The 23,870-nt window shown below is 35.5% G+C and overlaps 1 protein-coding gene across 1 annotated transcript; it reads left to right on the top strand.

Moving 5' to 3' along the window:
- The first annotated feature begins 2,286 nt into the window (after positions 1 to 2,286).
- On the top strand, positions 2,287 to 7,352 carry LOC114535458. Its single transcript, XM_028556765.1, has 4 exons — positions 2,287 to 2,585; positions 2,736 to 2,772; positions 3,103 to 7,172; positions 7,334 to 7,352. The coding sequence occupies exons 1-4, from the start codon at positions 2,287 to 2,289 to the stop codon at positions 7,350 to 7,352; spliced, it is 4,425 nt and encodes a 1,474-aa protein (XP_028412566.1).
- Positions 7,353 to 23,870: the final 16,518 nt, after the last annotated feature.

The raw sequence follows: 23,870 nt of genomic DNA, 5'->3' as shown, positions 1-23,870 counted from the left end.
ACCAAAGAAGTAATTAGTAATGATACTTAACTCTGGAACAATCAGGTTAATATTAATTTGATATTAGGGATTTGTAGTTATAGCGTTATCAAAAAAGTTGTACCATTTTGTGTCCAACCTGAGAAGTACTGTGAAACAATTAGGTGATTAATTTGATATTAGATTATTATACTTATAGTTATAGCATTAACAAAATGTTATCACAAAAGTTGCATCATTTGCTGTGAACAATCATGTTAATATTAATTTGATATTAGGGAGTTGTAGTTATAGCGTTATCAAAAAAGTTGTATCATTTTGTGTGCAACCTGAGAAGCAGTGTGAAACAATTATGTTATTTTGATATTAGATAATTATAGTTATAGCATTAGGAAAATGCTATCACAAAAGTTACATCATTTGCTGTGCAAATTTATTAGGGGGGTTGGCATGAGAACGTGAACGACAAAGAGGACATGAGTCGTGAAATTAGCGAATAAATGAGAATATGCGCAGAATCTTCCTCTTTCGTTCCCATGCATCAGGAGTTGAAAACTTGCGGTGACATGCGAGTTGCGTCTCGTTTGATCCGGGCCTAACTCGAACAAAATTCCAAAGTGTTGGATCAGGCCATCCAAACACGGGAAACCATTAACTAATTGTTTTATAAAATAACAACAAAGCGGTGTTTCATTTTAATAAGCAAATTAAATTTCCGCGCACGTGTTTGGCCTGATGCTCTGATCCAAAGACGGGCTTCGACCAATCGCAATTCCAGTCACATGCACAGTGAGTAAAATCGCTACCGGGCTACCTGTGGTTGTCAACAGCTGAGTGACGAATGACGAATCACACTTACGCAAAAAAAACAATGCAGTTGTCCTTCTGATACGTATTCTGTAATCAACATCACAGATTAGTTGTCAACATTGAATTGTTCAAGGCAAAGGTTGCAAGCGTTTATCGATTCAGGAATTTCAATTCGACTTCTTCCATTTCGCAAAGCCATTAATTTTAATTGACAAGGATTTCTCATTTCAAGGTAAGCCATACATTTCCAAGTATTATATTAGATTTTGTGGCACTTCACTCAATTGTGTGTAATTCCACTCGAAAATTAAGACCCTAAGACCCTTTGAAACTCCAAGTATTATACTCAATCTCAAATCCTTAAAAGCGATGATCGCTGACAGTCTGACTCACTATATACAGACTCAAGCTTGCCAGTATATAGTCTTATCAAGGCTAGGGTTTCATAACGTTGCTTCATTTTATATACTTGCAGGTTGAAACGTGAAATTGTGGGTAGTTCAAGTTTTCTCACAGGAACCTGCGTGTTCGCGCTGATCATCATATTCGATCAGACTCTTGCGTTTTTCACGCTCAATATATACTGACAATAGTCAAATCAAAGCAAAATTAAAGCAAAGAAAATCAAACTAGTCATATAATTCTAAAGCAAACCATTAATAAATTAACCTCCAAAATCACAGACAAGCACTTACTCGAATGATTCCTACAATTTAAAAAATGACAGTTACAATTGAACAATACCGAGCAAGAATAGGGACCCATGCCAATTATCTTAAAACAAAAGAAGCTCTCTCTCATGTAGACGGTAACTTTTGGAATTCAATCTTTATGTTATTTTACCTCACTGTTTTTTATTTTCCAACATTGAAGACGTTGGCAAAACAATACAATAGTGCTAATGAATGCAAGTCAGCTATAAAATCAGTAGACTTAAAAAAGCTAAATAATTCACAAAACGCAACCAGTACCCACAAAGACTTAAACCACAGAATGAATTGTTGCAAGTTTAATCTTTGCAGAGATATTGAGACTAACCCAGGTCCTACCTTTATTGACCCTAGTAAAACTATTCATGCACCTTATAGCCAAGGTAATGTTGATGTATTTGGTACAAATGCAGGAAAGCAATGTGTAGCCATGAGTTTGTGTGCTTTGATACATAACTATAAAAACAAATCAATGACATATACTATAAATCACCCAGAACATCTAATTCAGATTATGAACCTTGGAAATGAATTGTATGTTGCATTATCTAGATTATCAAGACAATCATATTTACTGCTAAGTGAGCTACCTAGCATGGTTACTGTCCACAACACAAATTATGAACTTCAGTTTAGTGAAAGTTATTCTGGTGCACTGCATGCAAATACTTTGAATGATAACATCCCATATGTCATGCCATTAGAATATGCTTTACAAGCTTTGCTACAAAATAATTATAATTCATTTCTTTTAACAATAGCATATAGTACTGTATCAATCTTTACTATGCCAAATGGTCTTCTAAAAATATTTGACTCGCATGCAAGAGATTCCTTTGGTATGGCTCATCCTCATGGAACATGCGTTTTGTTGGAAATAAACTCAGTTGTTAACTTGGTAGCATATTTAAAAAATCTACACAAACCAGATGATTTATTTGAGCTAAAAGGTGTTGAAATCGCAACTGCACAATTTGCTCAAGCTACAGACATGCATTGCAACACATCTGAAACAAACTCAAGGTGTTTCTCTCTAAAACATGAAAATGCAACACTCACTCATGATAATTTTAATTCTGAACCATGGTATGCAATATTGTGCTATTCAATTTCTTTTTCCTCTATTATGGCATGCCGTTACTGGAATAATCAGACACTGATTGCTATTGTAGAACATGCGATGCTAATACACCAGCAGACATTCAATGATCAGAACAAACTTGCATGTAAATATAGGATGCAGAATGTAAATATATGTGGTGCTGATGTTGAGGTAGTTTTTAGTTCAATACACCAAGCCACATTGACTACAAACTCTGTTTCTAGTAAACTAGCCCTCAAAACTCTAATATTGGACAACACAAAGGAAAATAGTGGATTTGTGCTGTGGCTTCCAATGTTTTATTTATCCTGCATTTTTCAGCAAAATACCAGGCAAATGCAGTATTTCATGCTGGTATGCAATGAAAACCAAACAATTGATTTATTTGAACAATTTATCAACGTAGATTTATTTATTAATAAATTGTGTAATATCCTCACACAAAAACTTGAATGTGAAAAAACACAGTGCAATATTCAATTCTTGTTTTGTTCTTGTCAGCTAACAAAATCAAAGAGACAAAAAGTATTAAGACAGCATAAGTCAATGAAACAAAAAGAGTTAGTAAACAACAAGAGAAAAAATGATTATGCCAATTTGGAACCTGTTAGAAAAAAGAGGATACTTGAGAAAGCAGCGCTACGCTACAACAACGATCCTGTAAAAAAGAAACTTATTCCCGATACAAACAGGCGGAAGTATAAATCAATGGACCCCATAAAGAAGAAAATTCTTCTTGAAACAGATAGGCAGAAATATAAATCAATGGACCCAATAAAAAAGAAAGCTCTTCTAGAAACAAGTGCGCAAAAATATAAATCAATGGACCCTATAAAAAAAAAAGCTCTTCTTGAATCAAATACAGAGAAATATAAATTGATGGACCCAATAAAAAAAAAAGCTCTCCTTGAAACAAATAAGCAGAAATATAAATCAATGCACCCAATACAAAAGAAAGCTCTTCTAGAAACAAATGCGCAAAAATATAAATCGTTGGACCCAATAAAAAAGAAAGCTCTTCTTGAAACTAATACAGAAAAATATAAATCAAAGCAATGTAAAGTATTAATGGATATACATCAATTGGATGATTATATCGCTACGTTTCACCTTAAAATAAAAGAGGGCCCTTATTATATATGTTCTGTTTGTAATCGATTACTCTACAAAAAGTCAGTGGTGTCATTAAAACAAGATAAATACATAAATTTGCCTGAAACTCTGTTCACTAATGTGGAGTCATTCGATGACAAACAATACATTTGTAAAACATGCCATTCAAAGCTATTAAAAGGGAAAATTCCTTGTCAAGCAATATGTAATAACATGCATGTTGATGCTATACCAGCGGAGCTTGCATCTTTAGAAAAACTCGAACAAATCCTTATTGCACAACGAATAGTTTTTGAGAAGATAATAGTTATGCCAAAAGGACAACAAAAAAAAATTAAGGGGGCAATCTGTAACGTGCCCGTTGAATGCGATAATACTTGTAAAGTTTTACCACGACCACCAGAAAGATCCGGTATCATAATGTTAAAGCTTAAACGTAAACTTGAATTCAGAGGTCATGTTTATTTTCAAGCAGTACGTCCCCAGTTCATTCTTGATGCACTTAAATGGCTTAAGTCAAACAATGAATTATATAGTAATATTACAATTGATATTGAAAATATCAGTGAAAAACTTATGACATTACAACAAGATGACAATACTTCACTTATGAAATCTGACAACAATAAACTGATGTCCTTAACCGCACAAAACTGCAAACAACAGGATACAAATCATGATGATAGCGAGGAAGAAGATGATCCATTGAATAAACATAGGCAAGCAACTAATGAGACATGTTTGCAGTCTGTATTACCAAACTACCCTGTGACAGAAACGAATCAACATTGCTCATTGGGGAATGAAGTGTTCAATATTGCACCTGGAGAAAACCAACACCCTGTATCACTAATGAAAGACCTAAGATGTGAAGAGCTTGCATTTCCAGTGTTATTCCCTGAGGGACAATTTGGCTTCACACATGACAGAGACATTAAATTGTCACCAGTAAAGTATTTCAATGCTCGACTCTTACATTATAGTGGAAGGTTTGCAACAAATCCAGAGTATCTTTTCTTTGCTCAATTCATAATGGAACAAAAAAAAGTATCAGATAGTATTAATATAGCGTTAAAAAAAATCCATGGCCAACCAGTCACTGCATCAGAAGTAAAATCTGATTTAAACAAGTTAAAAGGCTTAATTTTTCAAGATCAAGCATATTTATTTCTTCGGCAAATTCCTGGCAAACCTCCCTATTGGCAAAAATTTATGTATGAAGTAGTAGCCATGGTGAAACAACTTGGGATACCAACATGGTTTATGACATTATCATGTGCCGATCTTAGATGGCCAGAATTGTTTCAAATTATATCTAGAACACAAGGAAAAAATATTACTGATGAGGAAGTTGAAGCTTTATCATACAATGAAAGATGTTCAATGTTAAATCTTAATCCTGTTGTTGTTGCAAAGCATTTTCAACACAGAGTCGAAACATTCTTCACTGAAGTTCTGCTTACTCAAAATAATCCAATTGGTAAAATAATCTATTATGCACTTCGCATTGAATTTCAAATGAGAGGATCTCCTCATTTACATGCACTAATATGGACTGCTGATTGCCCCAAACTTACATCTGACAGCAAGGAAGCTTACATGCAATTTATAGATAACCATGTACAAGCCCATCTTCCAGATGAGAAAAAAGAACCAGAGTTACATGAATTAGTTAAAACTTATCAGAAGCACAATCATTCTAAAACTTGCAGGAAGTACAAAAATATCAGTTGCAGATTTAATTTTGGTCAATTTTTCAGCAAAAGCACAATAGTAGCCGAACCTCTTAATGATGACCTAGATGAAGAGATCAAAAGTAATATACTTGAGAGGCGAAAACAGATTCTGACGTCGGTGAAACAGAAAATAGACGAAGTATTAAACCCATCTAAGCCAGAATATAATGAAACATTAAATGATACAGAGATCCTAAATTTGATAGGTATCACCGAGGATGAATATTATTGGGCTCTATCAATATCACCAGACTCTGATTTTGAGTTGCATCTTAAAAGACCAACAGATAGTTGTTTTATTAACAACTACTTTGTCGCTGGCATTAAGGGATTTGCAGCAAATGTTGACTTGCAACCTGTATTCAATCACTACAAATGCATAACATATGTTTGCTCATATTTCACTAAAGATGAAACTGAATGTTCTCAAGCCATTGCAAATGCAGCAAAAGAAGCGAAAGCTGCTAACATAGATATTAGAGACGGCCTAAAAAAAATCGGTGCTGCTTTTCTCTCTACAAGAGAAGTTAGTTCCCAAGAATGTGTTTACAGATCAATGCCTGAACTTTGGTTGCGAAAAATATTTCCGAAAACAGTTTTTATTAGTACAGACTTTCCAGAGAAACGGATACGTGTTACTAAGACAAAAGCAGAGCTTGATGAGCTGGATGATGAGAGTACAGATATTTTTAAATCAAATATAATTCAGCGTTACAGCATTAGACCAAAATCAATAGCACTAGTTGATAAATTATGTCTAGCAGAATTTGCTGCATATTATTATAAAGATTATATTATTGGCCACAATGAAACAAATGATTCTCAGCCAGATGTTTTAACTGATGACTTCGTTGAAGCACAAAGTGGCACAATAAATTGCCTTCCCCAAAAAATAAAATTAATCAACACTAATGAATACATGAAATGCAGAAAAGTTAAAGCTGTATTAAGGTATCATACACCCAACAAAGAAAAAGAACCAGAATCGTATTTTCACCATTTGCTTATGCTGTATTATCCATGGCGAGATGAAAATAATCTCATGGCTTCAGATCAAACATATACATCTAAGTTCTATGAACCAGATGTTCAAGCCATCATCGAGCACAACAGAGCAATATTTCAACCTGATGCAGATGCTATTAGCAATGCTCTTGAACTATTGAGATGCAATCAGAACAATATTCATTCATTTTATTCAATAAATGATCAAGAAAATGCTGATTTGCAAGGTGAAATGCAAGATGACTCAATACCACATGAATCATTTAATGAACAATTACCTTCCCACCTTGATGTAGCACCACAATCTAATCAGAATTCTTCCTCTGGAGTTATTAGTTCTTGCAACCAACCACAAGAGATCTCTGACGATATATTACGTCAAACCGTAAGATCTTTAAATTTTGAGCAACGTCATGCATATGATATATTTCTCAAATGGTGTAGGAATACAATGAAAAACATGAACAGCATAAAACCTTATAAAATAGAACCAATCTATCTTTTCTTGACTGGCGGTGGAGGTGCAGGAAAAAGTCACTTGATTAAAACAATATACCATACAGCATTCAAGACATTTAGACACCCTCCTATCAACCCTGAATCTCCAACAGTTATTCTGGTGGCACCAACAGGTGTAGCTGCAATAAACATTGATGGAACAACAATAAATACTGCTCTGGCTATACCTAAAGAAACTGGTGATAATGTACCTCCAATGTCAGACCAAAAGAAAACGCAATTAAGGCTTTCACTATCTGACCTAAAGCTAATAATAATAGATGAAATTTCCATGGTTGGAAACACCACCTTACTAAATATCCACCAAAGATTAAAAGAAATATTTGGTACCAAAAGTTCTCTGTTATTTGCTGGCATAGCTATTATAGTTGTGGGTGATCTATGCCAACTTCCAACAATACGTAAGAGATTTGTATTTGACAATTACAAGAATGATTCTTATAATTTATCCCACCCATGGAAGATGTTTCAAATGATAGAACTAACGAAAATAATGCGACAGAAAGATGACCAAACATTCGTTGAACTTCTCAACAGAATACGAACTGCTACGCAAACAGACGATGACATTAAGGTAATCCAGTCAAGATCAATAACTAAATCTGACCCTAATTATCCATCAGATGCACTTCATATATGGGCTGAAAATGCTCCTGTTAATGAACATAATAAAAACAAACTTGAAGAAGTAGCTGGACCTTTATTCACTTTAAGAGCTAAAGATCAGTACCCAACAAATGTAAGAAAACAAGATATTGACAAAGTATTAGCAAGAGGACGCTCTGAAACTGGCGGACTTGATTATGAAATTCTTATTAAAGAAGGTGCAAGAGTAATGCTTACAACTAATATTAGTATTTCAGATAGACTAATCAATGGACAAATGGGAACTGTAGTTAAAATTGACGTCAATCAAAATACTCGAAAACCAACTGTAGTATATATCAAATTTGATGACCAAAATGCAGGTAAAGACTTAACTTACACTCATGGGAACCAATTTGCAAGAGAAAGCAGCATAGTCCCCATTGAGCCTGTATTGGCAAAAATCAAAATAAGACCAGGTAAAGCATCTTCACCAGAAATACATAGATTACAATTCCCTCTTACACTTGCATGGGCATGTACTGTACATAAGGTACAAGGTCTGACACTTGAAAAGGTTGTGATCAGTTCTGACTTGATAAAACAGAGAGCATTTAACTATGGACAAATTTATGTCGCATTAAGCCGTGCAACTTCCTTACAAGGTCTATACATTTTAGGAAAAATTGAGAGTAAACATATTAAAGTAAATCCTAAAGTTCTTGAGGAATACCAAAGACTACGAAGTAATTGCATAGTTCCACATTTAACAAGCGAATTGCAAAATAATCTTAACACTTTGACCATATCACTTTTAAATATAAGATCTCTCAAAAAACACAGCATCGATATAAAATTTGACTCAAGAATTCTCAATAGTGATGTCATAGCTCTCACTGAGACCCAACTACTGCCCTCGAATTGTGACAATGAAATTGTAAGTAATCTGAGTCCATTAAAGCTTCACCGTCAAGATCATCACACAGATAAATACTCCAGTATGGCACTTTGTACCAAAAATACTGTGGAAATCAGAGAGTGTGAATATCTTCCCTCATTGAATGGACTTAAATTTGACCTAATTAATACAGAATTGCAACAAAAAAGAACTTTTCTTTTACTCTATCGAAAACACACTTCCAACATCCTGCAATATGTACATTGCTTGAGATACATCCTTAATAGTTACACAATCGACCTAATTTTTGGTGACTTTAATATTAACTACTTCAATGACAATCAAGTTCAACCATTAAAATCCTTAATGGAATCGCTCAACTACACTCAAATTGTGACAGAACCAACATTCATTTCTTCAGGTAGCTTATTAGACCATGTCTATGTTAGACCCACAGTATTCCAAATAATTGATAATTATGTAATAAACATATATTATTCTGATCATGATGCTATCAAAATTCTATTACAATACTGCAACTAGAAAATTAGTTACATCTACAATAGTTGTATCCAAATCTTCCTTGTAATTGTTATCAAACAACATTCTACACAGGTACATATTCTGCTCTGAAATTCATCAATCCATATCAATAATTATTAAAACGACACTGCCACATTTATCAAAAGGCCTGGTGATCCATTCGAAATCTTTCAGAAAGACTGCACAAATTCAAGTGAAAAAAACCGGCCTGCATAAAATAAAATCTTATGTAGATAAAATCTTAAATATCCAAAAACCAATCCTACACATGTCATGTGAAAAAACACAAACAAAAAAGTCTTTAATTCTTTTCCTTTCCTACTCATTATTCCCCTTTCCCTCAACTCCCAAAATCTCCAATTGTCTTTCCTGAAATAACGGAGTTGCGCATCACTTCGGATGCCGCACCTATACTCACGTGCACCTCTCCCCCAAGGACATATAATATCTGCATTGCCTCTTAACAATGGAACAATAACAATGGAACAATAAATAAAAGTAAGTAAAATTTAAACTAAGCGCTCATATAACTGACCTTTAACATTCCATAGTTCCCATGCATGTATAATTTAATTGCCTCTTAATTGCCTCTGACTTGTTCTCTCTCTTTCTCTCTCATATTTAGATAAACCTGAAATATCTTGATCAGAAGACAAAGCTATTTAACAGTCACACCTCATCTAAAGCAAGCAATGACCTCTAGAACCAAAAAGAAATGAAACTTGGACCGCTGAACTATCAACCGCCAATTTATTACTCTGGTAATAAATTACTTGAACACTAACATATTTCAAGTAAAGAACCTGTAGAAAGTTTAACCAAGTAACTTTATGACAATGTATCATCTATTTCCCAAACAAAGAGCACATAATATGCCATGCGAAATAAACACAGCCTCTCCAATAACTTCTGTTCATCTGTATTACTTTCACTATGTCACCTTAATCCTGGTTGTCCATGTGTGTAAGTTTTAATGATAATAAAAAAATTCTATCAGTTTCTAAATAATATTTTATTGAGTTGAGCCCCGACTGTATCACATGAAACACATAACCTTATGCTTCAAAAAGCCAGCCAGAACTATTGATTGTCATAAGTGAACACTGAATTTGTGAAAATGCCAATAGCTCAGGAAACATGGAAAATACCTCTTATTTCTTTAGAAAAATACTTATAGCTTCATTACTCAAATCAGGTAACTAAAATTCTATAAAAACCCTGCGCCCCTCACCCATTTGTTTGGAGCAGGCTGATGATACAAGACATACAACCCGAGAAGACACAGCCCTGAACAAGCCTCCCTCCACCTATCCTCAATACATCTAGCAAACCAGCAGTTCTCCTCTCCAATACTAATACATCTCTCAAATATTATCAACGTAACCTTTGTTTCCTTTGAAATCAAACGCTCGCCTATAACTATGTTTCCTTGAACTATTTATTTAGTAATCTATCACGAACAAGTCTAGCTTATAAACAATGAAAATATTTTTTGTCCATTGCCCAGTATCCCGTCTACATAGCCCGAGTTAACGCCTACCCGGCGTCTTGTTGAAAATCATCTTGTATGAAAAAGTTTCCTGAATAAATATTATTATTATTATTATTATTATTATTACTTAATGGAAACGCCCTATGATACAAATTTGCATTTACGCTGTGGTCTGTGAATAATTTGTGTATGCAAAATTCACGTTATGTTCATGAAATATCGGTAAATATACCTTACCCAAAATTTTGAAAATGGTTTTGTGGTTTTATGAAAGTACAGGGATTGTTTCGGACGGTCCATAGCCCATTCGCCATACCCATCCATCCCCCCCAGACCGGAGATGCTAATGGGGGAAAAACATAAATAGTTTATGATTTCTAGCACTGTATTTCTTTACTAAGCTTCGCCCAAATAATTTCCCCAGTTTTAAGGTTTGAGAACACAATATAATATTCTGAAAAAAAGTTAGATTTCTTCACACAGGTTTCATAATATAGATTATTTCCATGTTTTCAGATCATTTTATTCATCCAATAAGCGTAAAAGGGCTCCAGTGAATGTATTTGATGATAGTGATCAAGACAGTGACAATATGCAAGTTGAGAGCTCAGATGATGAAGTATCGGAACCAGAACCAGAAATGCTGGATGAGGTGGTTGATGATGGTCAAGAAGATACAGTGAGTGATTTTGATGAAGACGAGCCATTGAAGGAAAGGCAGAAGGGGACAAAAAATAATTCACATGACAAGGTACTTTTCTGTGTTGATAAAAATTCAAATTATTTTAAATTGAGCACAATAACTAAAAGCGAGGCCAACTTTTTTGAATTTCAGAATAAGAAATTCTCATAGAAAACAAATTCTTGGAACTATCCACAATCATCTAACATTCCCATTGAAAAGCTGAAACCATTGAACAGCAACTTGTCTAATCTCAGTCAACCATTTGAGTTTTTCAAGGAGTTTCTCACCAATGATGTGTTGGAACATGTTACATTTCAAACAAACTTATACAACACACAGCGTGCCACACTTGGTTATAAACGGGTTGTGAGGAAGAGAGGTTCACTTGATACGTCTTACAAAAAAGTAAAGAGTGTGACAAAACATGAGATTCAACAAGTATTTGGTATGGTATTATATATGGGAATGAGACTGTCCAAAGAATTAGAGAAGAATAAGCATCAACTGTTTTTTGACAATCTCTTCTCCAGTCCTGAACTGTTAGTTTACCTCAAGTCTCAAGGCATCTTTGCTGTTGCAACACTTTGATCTGACCGTAGAAAAAGATATGCGAAAAAATTCCTGCAGAAAAAGATATGCGAAAAAAAGGCCGAGGGTGTCTTTCAGAATTTACAGATTTGAAAGCTGGTCTAGTGATCTGTGCATGGTTTGACAACCGTAGGGTGTTGACCATCTCAAACTTCTTGGGGCAGCATCCTGTCTCAAATTGCAAACAATATGATAGGAAGAAAAAGGAGACTGTTTCTGTTCCCCGTCCTGCCTCTGTTGAATTGTACAAAAAGTTTATGGGTGGGGTTGATAAAGCTGACATGTTTCTTTCAATTTATCACACAAAGCACAGAAGCAGTAAGGGGTACCATCGCATTGCATTCCATCTTATATCTCTGGCTGCTGTGAATGCATTTGTAATCTATCATGAGATTGGTGGAAGTGGATCCTTTCTTGATTTCATTGTTGATATATGTCGGTGTTTGCTTGCAGTTGAAATGCAAAATGGTCCTGATGATCAGTCCACCTCGGCCATCAGCATACAAAGGACACTGAAAGCTAATCAAGTGCCAAAGGATGTACGTTTCGACAAATGCAACCATTGGCCTCTTCAGACTAATAAGCCTTAACGGTGCAAAAACATTGGTTGTAGTCGAAGAACCAGGTTTTTGTGCTTGAAATGCCGTGTGTACCTGTGCATAACAGGAACAACATGCTTTTTGAGTTACCATGGTGTATACAGTGAATAACTAAGTACTTTTGTCTGCAATTTTTTAAAAGTTACTGTATGATTTTAGTTATGTTTACAAAATAAAAAGTCCAATGTTCTATTCCATAAATTCCTAATGTCAACATATGTGCACAAAAATTATATCCTAAATGAGCTTACTTATGCCAAAAAAATTGCAAATATGTGTTCATCAAGATGAATTTACATATATACATCATTTTTTCTATTGCTGGTATTGTTCGTTTAGCCTCAGGCCTTAAAGGGTTAAACAGTTAAATACGTTTTAAATTAATGCTAAAAACAATCGCCTTACAGCCCATACCTACAGCTAAGGTGTTTATATAATTTTTTAGATGAAATCTCTTCAATATGCGTATCATGTAAGAGAGAATATAATGGCAGTCACCAGTGCTCTATTTGTAAACTACCTTGCCATGCAATGGAAACCTGTTCGAAAACTCAAGGCGAAGAGGGATATGGAGCATCAGTTGTATGCAACAAATGAGACAAAGTAATCAACCCGGCTCCTTCAACTCTGACGCTGCCACAGGTAGCAAAGTAGAGAAGGTTCCAAGTCAATCTAACAAACTAAAGTGTGATGAAAAAGGTAAAGTGTGATTATGGGGAAAGATAATTTTGCAAACTTTGTAAATTATATATATGTATTCATTCTTGACTCTAAAAGGTATTTTAACAACAACAGTCATACTGTGATAGCTCCTACTTCTGACTTATGGTAATCTATCACGATCAAAATGTATCCTCTTTTCATTTTTTATCCATATATACAGAATTTACTAGCCTGTTTAAACAATTATGTGGTGTGTTTCCACCTGCCAAACCAATAAAGCGAGGGGCTGAAAGTGGTTACAAAAATACTCCATTGGGTGTATGTTTGAGTTGTTTTGGAAAGGGAAGAAAAAAGTTCACGATCGCAAGATACAACTCCTCTGGTGTGACCTCCACCTTGCATACGCCCATAAAAATGAGGAAATCTCTCGAGAGCAAGTCGTATCGGCAGAATCGCCCGCCACTAATGCTGCAATGAAAGTGTATCGCAAAAGGTATAAAAAGGTCTTAAACACATCAGTGTAAGAGTTTTGCTACGCAAAAATATGTTAGCAAGTTTTAAATGCATGATTGTTGATTGTTCATAGACTTTAAGCGTTTAAGGATCTGAGTGACATATTTATGTAGAATTACAGGTTTATCAATATAATCTGCATACACTGAAAATTTATACTTAATTAATTTGAATTTACCAACAGACAAACCCAAAAATTGGGGCACTAACACTGGAAAAGCTACCAGTAAAGACAACAACCTGGATAATAAAGTGATTAAACATGTAGATCCAAACATTGCAGCTAATCAGAACCGAGCATTGTCATCATTTGTTGGTGAACAAAAGGCAAAAATGTATGTAATTATGACTAAATGCCTACCAAGACAGTGAAAAAAATTTGTATTATCTACCAAAATATCTACCAAATATCAAATGTTATTGAATAATTATACTATTCATTTTTCAGGGACGATGCACTTGAAAATAATCCAGATGATACTGCTGTTAATGAGGGCAAAAAGCAAGGAAATCAATTCACTGAAAGCCAATATGATCAGTGAGTTATAATTACTCTGTTACATGTATGAAGCTAGTGAGGTTCTTTAAGCAGCTTACCTAACCTAATCTATGATTTCAGAAAATTGGGAAACAACATAACATCAGCAATAGAAGATGTTGATATAATTTGTGATGACATCATGCCAAAGACCCAAACCACATTAGACCCATTTATGCAGGCAGGAAAGACGAATAACCCTGGCGATTTGAAACATGATTCGGACATCATGACCAGTAAGATCGCTTCGCTGATTTTGCAGAAGATAAATATTTATGACAAATGGCAAAAAGATCCACTTAAAACTACATCAGGAAATGGTGTTTCAACATCAGTAAAAGCTACCAACCTTCTGGGATACATCCAGCAAGCCAAAGATCTCCCAACTGGACGATCCTCGGATTCAATACCGAAAGGTCTTCATTTGGAAGAGGAACTGTATCAGCAGTTGGTTTGTAGAAGCAACGAGAAGCTAAATAATCATGTTTCTACCAAAACGCATATGCACGCTGTTGAGCACATGAAAGGCTTCGAAAAATGCAAAAGAGAAGAAAAACTACTGTTGTTAAAAACCAGTTGCGCACATTAAATCAAAAGCCGCAGCGATTCAACACAGAGCCCGTATAGCTGAGATAGAAGCAGACGTTGGAGACTTTGGACATTCAAGAAAACTTTTTCCAGAAATGCTGAAAGCTTTTTGTACACATATCGACCAAAGAACTGCAGAGTACCTTTCTTCTTCCCTACCAAACACAGGAATGCCGCCTCATTTCTATGTCAACGCTGACAAATCAACAAACCATAGAATAACAAATCAGGTGACAATAGTTTGTCCGATCGTGAATGGGGAAAGACATGCAATACCTTTAGATGCAAAGCAGGTATATATCAACTTGGATGGCACTGGAGGTACAGGAGAGAACCTTGCCCAAGCAATATTGGATTACTTAGACCAGCATATTGGGATGATGGAGAAACGTCTCTTACAAATGCAAGGAAAGGTTCTGGATGGCCAGTGTTTCAACTCGTTGTTTATGAATGCAAATAACACTCCTTTGATAAATCTTTTGGAACTTGAATCGATCTGCAAAGAGGAGTTTTGGTGGCCAATGCAATGGGATCCCGCACACTGGTTGGATAAAGTATTTTCAAAGTACAAAGAAATGGAGTTTGTTGATCGTTTGCTTAAGAGAGCTGCTTTGTATAACCATTTCTTTAGTTAAAACGGAGTTTGAAAAACTCATCAAAGAAGCACACAAATATCTACCCAGTGCTGACGTGTGTCCCAGGCTTCATCTTCGTCTTGAAGAAATCAGAAATATGCGATATGGAAAGAGTGAGTTGGAGCATGGTTGGCTTGTGACCAGTGTAGCAGCAGATGGTAAACCTATTGATTGGAAAGCGCAAGAAGTGCACAATTGCCTATCTGATTTACAAGTTCTAGCACAAAGTCTATGCGATGAGCTTGACCAACGCTTTGAAAGCTGTTATTCAGATCTAAACCGGCTGCTTTACAAATGTCTCAACTTTGGTTTCCTTTTTTAGCCTTGTGCGATACTCGAAAAGACGGGAAACACCCAGTTGACTAGAAGAAATTTTCTGATATTGGAGCAGTAGAATTTCGACAATGTATGGAATTTGTATCACAGTTGCCTCATGTTCAGGATCAAAATATGGAAATGGGAAGCGAGTTTTCATTGGTAGTATATTGGAGGCTCAAGAAAGTTCTGATCAAGATTGTAAGTAGGTTTTGTTCACACTTTCCACAGTTCCTCAAAGCAGTTGACAAACCATCCAACAGAGGAGCAAAAAAATCAAAGATAGTGCCAGTGGTTTGGAAAATAGTGCCATGATAGAAAAATTCTTCAAGTCATCGCCACAAGGGTTTCATCTCACTGAAATGTTTGCGGTTAAATTGAATAATGGAAAAGAAATGGATGTGACCTATTAGTAAGCCATCCACATCCCCAATCGGTAATCCATCTACATTTTTGGGACCAACTGTTTCATCTAATTATGTTGTAATTTTTGTCAAAAAAGTAAGGGATAGAGTAATAAAGAAATCTATAACCTCAATTGTTTCTCATCCAATGTTTTTAAGCCTGGTAAAGACTATGTATTTCCAAAAACAAAAGGTAGATCATTTCGTGATCAGTGGTTGGAAATGTATCCTTGACTCTGCTATTCACCATCCTTAGACAGGGCATTTTGTTTCTCTTGCATTCTCTTTGGTGACCGTTTCAAAGCATGTGTGCAAAAATCTCTAATCTTTTTTCTCAACCTCTTTGTCGATGGAATGATGCTGCAAATTTGTTGAAACGTCATGCAGGTCATGGGCTTGGTTGTGAGATGGAGTGGCATGGTTCAACTTTTCCTGTTTTTACTGCTTTTTGTTCTACTATGTTTGGTGTTTCACAGCCTATTGATGTCATTATTGATGAGAATGTTAAAAAGGAAGTAGAGGCTAATCGAGCTAAGCTAAATTCCATAACAGACACAGTTTTAACTTGCGGTCGTTTTAGGTTTAGCATTCCGTGGTCATCGTGATGATTCACAGTATCCTGAAATTGGAAACTATTTTTCTGGTGGGGTAGGGAATTTTGTAGAGTTACTCAATTTTAGAGAGCAATCTGGTGACATGGTCTTACAGGATCACCTTACTTCCTTTTGAAAAAATCAGACTTGCATATCAAAAACATCTCAAAATAAGCTAATAAATTGCTGTGGCGAGGTCACAACTGATAAGATTATTGCTGACTTGAAGGTGAGTAAATTCTATGCCATTATTGCTGATGAGGCCAGGGATATTTCTAACAAGGAGCAAATGTCCCTTGTGTTACGCTTTGTTGACAAGAAAATTAACGTAAGGGAGGAATTTATTGGCTTTCTTCATTGTTCATGGGGTCTGAAAGGCCAACAACTTGCCAAGACTATTCTTCAAGAACATCTATTCTGGATAAATTAGATGTTCCTATAGCTGATTGTAGAGGTCAGGGATACGATGGTGCTGGTGCTAATGCTGGACATATCAACAGTCTTTCTGCTCATTTACTTTTCACCCATTGTTATAGCCATCATTTAAATATAGCGATTTGTGAATCAATTAGATATTATTGACGTGAAATCAATGTTGAAGCTGGTGAAGAAGGTTTGTGATTTTTTTAACGCGTCACACACACGTCAAATTCCATTCTGCAACATAGCTCGTAAGATGAAGTTGGTAGATGTCTGTCGTACGAGGTGGGTAGTGCGCATTCATGCTTGGATACTTTTCAACTTTTTATTGCCCCTGTGTTTTACACCTTGAGAGAATTGAAGCAAAATTCGAATGGGGAGTATAGTCCTAGCCTTTCTTCTGATGCTTCAGAAACGCTCAATCTTTTGGAAAAGTTTGAGTTTTGAGTTGTTAGCTTTAGTCATTTGTAGAAATGTTCTAGATTCGGACACCTTATAACTTCTTTGAAAAATTTTGTCCTCACTATGAGAAATTCTGTGACAGAATTTCACGATAAATGGTACAATGAAGCTTTGTCTCTTGCAAAGCAGTTAAATACAGACGAATGGAAACCTAGGACAGTTGGTAAACAGACAACTCGTGCAAATACTCCTTATAAGACTGTTTCCGAGTATTATAAGAGAACTTATACCATACCACTTATGTGGTATGAGTGTGAATGTTTATAATGGGCTTTGCATTGTACCATCTAAAAAAAATTGCAGAAGATAACCAGATATTGAAATTTTTATAGGCCACAGCCAAGATAAACAACGATGTTACTAAAATTTAAGTTATGATTTTACTATATTTCTCATCATAGAGATTTTTGGGCCAGGGGAGGGGGGTAAAGGGTTAGAACTGACTGGAATGATATGAGGAACTGAACAATCTCATGTCCATGAAATGTTCCATATAGTCTCCCATTCTAACCAAACTCCTGACATATTGTCAAGGTGTGAAGGTGGGTACACCTAGCACCTTAAAACTAGACGTTCACCTTAAAGACTTCTTTTTAAAGGCTGTCCATGTCGACTAAACACAACTACACGCACACTGTTCTTGTATTTGTTTAGCTTAGGCATGCTGATGAGCCTGATATAGGGCAAAACAGCTAATAAAATTTTCAGTCTAATAAACAAATAATTAAATACAATTTGATGTCCTTTCAAAAATTTTTTGATGGGGGTTTTTTGTTAGGCTGAATCCACCCCCTTGAGTCATTTTTGTTTGTGCCATGTTTTCTGAAAACCCTTTTTAAAAAGAACTAGGTGTCAGTACAATTGTAAGGAATCACACCTCAAAACTTTTTTATCATTTTTTTACTGAAAAAATCCAGTTTGATACTGTACTGCTGTTGAATATTCTAATATCGAATATGCAACAGAATGAACAGATGTTATTCAGAAGATAAAGGAACTATACAGGATATTCTATAGGATATTCTATACAATGAAAAGTGCTTTTAAGAATATGGTGCTATTCAATTTTTGTGTTTCTGGTAAGATGAAAACACATTTCTCGACCAATCAATATTGTGTACTAAAAATGCTATATTTTAAATTTGCATACTACACGAAGGTCACATTCCGTACAACATTCTATAGGATACTGTGTACAGCATATTCTATAGAATATATTATTGGATATTAAATGTTAATTTACAATACAATATTCTATAGGTTCTTTAGATTCTAAAGAATATAACAATGGTAAATGCTATAGAATAAGAAGTCCTATAGAATATTTTATAAGATCTGTAGATTCTATAGAATATGGCAATGGAATATGCTATAAAATACGAAGTTCTATAGAATATTCAATAGGATTTAGAATATGCTATAGCATATTCTATAGAATATATTATTCGAATATGCTATAGCATATTCTATAGGATTCTATAGCACATTTTTGTAAGGGAAGCTAATTCTGTTCCCGTGAAGATAATACAATAGTATTAAGACAGTGATAATTGCATTGTGAAGCAGTTAAAGAATAAAAATTGTCATTTGAAAAAGGAGAATTGATACCATCAGGGCCTATTTTAGTGTGCAGTATTGCACACATTGTGCAGTATTGAATAAAAAGTGTGCAGTATTGAATGAGAAAGTGTGCAGTATTGAAATTTAAAAGTTTGTATTTAATGTGCTAAGGAGCTAGGTAGTTGAAATACAAAGTTAGGGATTCCAAAATGTTTTTACCAGAAAATGAGAAAAGCCACAAACAAAGATTGGCCAAACATAGGCCAAGCTCTAGTAAATAATTAGTATTAGTGTATTACCAGTAATTACGATATTTTCATGTCCACAAAAGGCGAGTACTTCATGTAAGCTTGACCGTAATAGACCTCCAAAATGGCGAATTGTGTTGTTTATGAATTATTTAACAATGAGTGAAACTTGTAGTATATGCAAAGATGTGGAACGGCCAACCTCTCATCGCTGCAATGTATGTAACAACCCAGTGCATAATGTTGTGTGTGCGACACTTCTGTCAGATAATGAACGTGATACAAGAATTTGCAATACGTGCTCATTGACTTTGCCCAAGAAAAAAGTTGCAAAACACCACTTATCTGACTCGACAGAGCCACAAGAAGGCATGTCCAAGAAGACTAAAACAATTCAGCCCACTCTAAGTTTTTTACTGAAAAGAAAAACGAAAGAGAGCAAGGAAATAAAAGAAATTACTGACTTTTCTCCTGAAAACACTAACCTCAACGAAAAAAAAGAACCTAAAAACTCGAAACGAAGTGAATTTCATGATTTTCATACTGATAATACAAATAATGATAGTCAAACATCCAGCTCCAGCACCTCTTTTTCCTTATCGTCATTTTCCAATGTTGACAATGCACTTAGTCTTAGATTACGTCCTTCCACTTCAAAATCCTTTAACACATCAAGTTCTTCAAATGAAGACGAAATCATCAAGGACTCATGTTTCGAATACTTTAAGAGAGACTCAAAGGGGAGGAACTACGTTCTATGCAATTTATGTCAAAAGCAAAAGGCAACAACTAAAGCGTTTAGGAACTCGAAGAGAATTCCAGCGATATGCACTCTGGAAGGAACCATCCCACGGAAAGTGATCCTCATTGGTCACCTGAAAAGTGAAATGCACAAAAAAGCTGTTGAAGCTGAAAAAATATCTCTCTTTAGTTCATCAGAAAAAGTTAAAAAAATGCAATTGGGTAGCGTGATAAACAAATCGAATGCTCAGTTAAAGAATAAAGTGGCCAGGTTAATGATCAACGTGTTTAACGATGCGAAAAAGCTCACCCTTTCAGCGTGGAGCTGGCCTTCAAGAGAAGTTGCAAATATGATGTCAGATGCAGTTGATGTAACACAAGATTTTGAGATATTTCACCCTTCGAATTCTACATTGCAATATGTCACACCTACTCAGCACAAGAATGTTCTTGCTGACAAAACCAGAATCAAAACAAAACTAAAGAACAGCTTAGCGCTATCATTAAGATGTGATTCTTCAGTTGATAGGAGAAGAATCGACAACTGTCATGTTCTTGCAAAGATTATAGATCAAGATGGCAAGCCAGGGGCTCTGTTTTTGGGTCTTAATGAACTGAAATCAAGAGGAACACCAGGGTACGTTCAGGCTGTAAAGGATGCAGTTAGTCTAACATCAAGTTGGTCTGATGTAGCAAGTAAAATGACATCTATTGTAACAGACGGGACAAGTTTGAACACAGGAGATAAAACTAGTCTTTGGGCATCCCTAACGTCGGAGCATGAAGAGTATGGTTTGCCATTGTTAAAAGTTTGGTGTATTGCCGATCGAACTGATCTTGCATGGAAAGCAGTATCGAATAATGTTGCAGAGGTGAAGTTCCTTTTCTCTACAATGGTTGCAATCGCATCCTATTTCCATTCATCAGGAATTCGATCTAGAGAACTTCGTGATGTGGCAAAAGCAAATGGATTTCAGCTTCATGAACTGCCAAAACTTTTTGAGGTACGCTGGAGTGAGTTTAATTCGTCTCTTTTGGATTCCATATTGGCCTCTTGGAGAGCACTGGTAACATATTTTGGAAATATGCATGATGCAGCTGCACAAGGACATCACGCATTTTTGACTAGATTGGAAAATTTGAAGCTGTTGGTTTTTGTAGCTGATTTGCTATTCGTGTTTTCGAGATACCACAAGAAGATTCAGTTGGAAAACTTTAACATTACTGATTTGCCTGACTGGAAGTCAGATGTGATGCGACAGTTTGATGATCTACAGCATTCACCAGTCCTTGGAGGCTGGGAAATGGAGTTTCAAAAACAGTATCAACCAGAAGACAACCTTTTTATGGATATCAAGCTTAAGAGCGCGAGAGAAAGCCGAAGAAAAGAGCATCACCTGTATGTCAGTGAAACTACACGCAATTTCATAACAGTACGATCCGAAATCTTAGAGTCTCTTAAGACATTTTTGGCTCAAAGGCTTTCATTTGATGAGGACCTGCAAAAGTTGCTGAAGTGCTTTATTTCATTTCAAGCAAAAGATGATGATGTTGTGATGGTGCATCAGAAAATTGCTTGTGACCTACGATTGGCGAATATTTCTGAAGAGTATCGTGATGCGGTTCGACTACTTGGATCAAAATCATTGTCCTTACTGCAGAAAGTTGAAATACTTGCGCAGGCTCAAAGTGACTATGGTAGCTTAGCAGTTGTTTTCGCAAGGATTGCAGCCTGTACACCACATTCGGCTGATGTAGAAAGGCTGATTAGCTTGTATAACAAGCTCAAGACATCTGATCGTTCCTGCCTATCAAATGAAACTGTTTTGCATTATCTGTACGTTAACCTGAATATGCCAGTTTTAGCCGAGTTTAACCCAAGGCTGGCAGTAGAATACTGGTGGAAGCAACGTTCGCACCGATCTGTGGAACCAAAAAAGGCTAAAGAACAAGAATGGTTTCTGAAAACCTTCAGTGAAGCATCAGAAAAGATGAAAGAAAAAACAAAAAATGTCTGTGTCAAAAAAAATGAACTCTCACAAAGAAAATTTTAAACAATTGTCATAAATATTTGTTGTGTTATTAAAACAATTTACAGTCAGGTAGATGTTGTCATATTTCATGTTGCCATTCCACAGGGTGTCAAAAGGTACATCCTTTCAAATTTCAGTTAGCCGTAATTCATTGTGGTAATTTGCCCGCGCTTTACTCATTCGTGTCGCATCAGTGCATTACTACAATGGGTTATGGTTGATTTCAATTTGAAAGGTTTACTTCTTTGAGACACCCTGCATGTTATCATTACGTCCATATAAAAGCCTAACAATTCAAAGATGACGTCACAAGATGACGTCACTGGGTGACGTCATGGACATCACTGATGACCCAAGTGTGCAGTATTGAAATTTTCTTAGAATAGGCCCTGGATACCATCTAATATTAATCTAGCTTCAATAAATACGGTTTCTTCACAGCAACTTATTACCTTTAAAGCAAAAAATGTGAACATTCAACCTGAAGTAGCAGTGAAGTAGATGGTGTCCTTCGGAAAGCAAGTGGCATGCTAATTGATCCTTATGGTTCTTTTAAGATTGTCCTTTGGGGAGATGATATTGACAAAGTGAAAGAGGACTCCACGTATCAATTTCAGAATTTAAGAGTAAAGCAGGACAAATTCACCCAAGAAACATGTCAACCCAGCACAACATAATTCTACCATATGTGAAGGCAAACCATTTCAAGAAAAACTGGCAGTCCCTGATCATACCCCTGAAGAATTTATTAGTGAAGGAGAAGTCATTGGAATCAGTCAAACCAGAGTGAATTATTGTTGTGTCAAATGCAGCAAAATCATAGTGATCAATGAAAATGAGAATATTAGTACCTGTAGCAATGTGAAATGCAACTTAAAACAAAAAGTCAATCGTTGCACTTAGCTGTGGTTTTTAAAAGCATTTGTTGAAACTGGCACTAAAACAGTTAATTCAAGTTTCAACCACAATATGATTGTGAAAGCTTTATCATTGTATGATCCAACCACTGATGCTTTCTTATCTTTTCCTTCTTGTAATATAAAGTTTCAAAAAGCACAATGATAGTCTAGATATATCCAAACTTTAAAAATACGAAGTTCCTCAATAGTTATAAAGTGTTATGTTATTATTGTTAGCATTATTTTGTTGGGTGAACAGTTGATTAATAGCTGGTGTTTTAAGAGTATTCAACGATTGTTTATTACCATAGTTAAATGCTTTAATTGTTATTATTGCAACATTGTTTTGTTGGGTGAACAACTGTTTTGATAGTCTATTACCTATAGACCTAAAAACTTTATTGTTCAGACCAGCTGAATTTTCCTTGACATTATTATTTACATTTACAGTTTTTTGGGACAGGACCTTTCTTTCTTTGTTTTGTTGAGTTCCGGTATATAATTGGACTATACAGGCACTAAGTAACTAGTACCGGAGCCCGGGTTCCGGGAGAAAGTGACATGACATTGCCCGGATGAAAGCATGTTTTAGAGAACCTTTTTGTATACTTTTATTTTTGTATTCCGGATTTTTCGTTGAAATTATGTTGATTTTAAATGGTTTTTGGTTGTGTTTTTTTGTACTAATTTCCTCCCACTTCGCATTATTATAAACATGGGTGATGAAGACAATGTTAGTGGCATTGCCATGGGGCAGGCTACTGGGGACTCGCAAACATGTATTTGAAGTAAAAGATCGGTTGTTAAAAGACGAATTACTACAACGTTACGCAAATTGGACGAATTTGTATCGAAATCTGGTAGTAGAACGATGATAAAAGGGTGTGTAAATAA

Source organism: Dendronephthya gigantea, unplaced genomic scaffold, assembly GCF_004324835.1.
Source record: "Dendronephthya gigantea isolate DGI-Jeju-01 unplaced genomic scaffold, DenGig_1.0 000118F, whole genome shotgun sequence".
Lineage (NCBI taxonomy): Eukaryota > Metazoa > Cnidaria > Anthozoa > Malacalcyonacea > Nephtheidae > Dendronephthya > Dendronephthya gigantea.
The sequence above is the reverse complement of the archived record's forward strand: the minus strand, read 5'-3'. Positions and strand labels throughout refer to the sequence as shown.

Bases quoted from the DNA above. Each gene is read 5' to 3' on its own strand.
- LOC114535458 (XM_028556765.1), top strand. From the start codon at position 2,287: ATGCCAAATGGTCTTCTAAAAATATTTGACTCGCATGCAAGAGATTCC. The intron at 2,586-2,735 runs GTATGCAATATT...ATGTAAATATAG, and splicing joins AATTTTAATTCTGAACCATG to GATGCAGAATGTAAATATAT. The intron at 2,773-3,102 runs GTAGTTTTTAGT...TGTTCTTGTCAG, and splicing joins TATGTGGTGCTGATGTTGAG to CTAACAAAATCAAAGAGACA.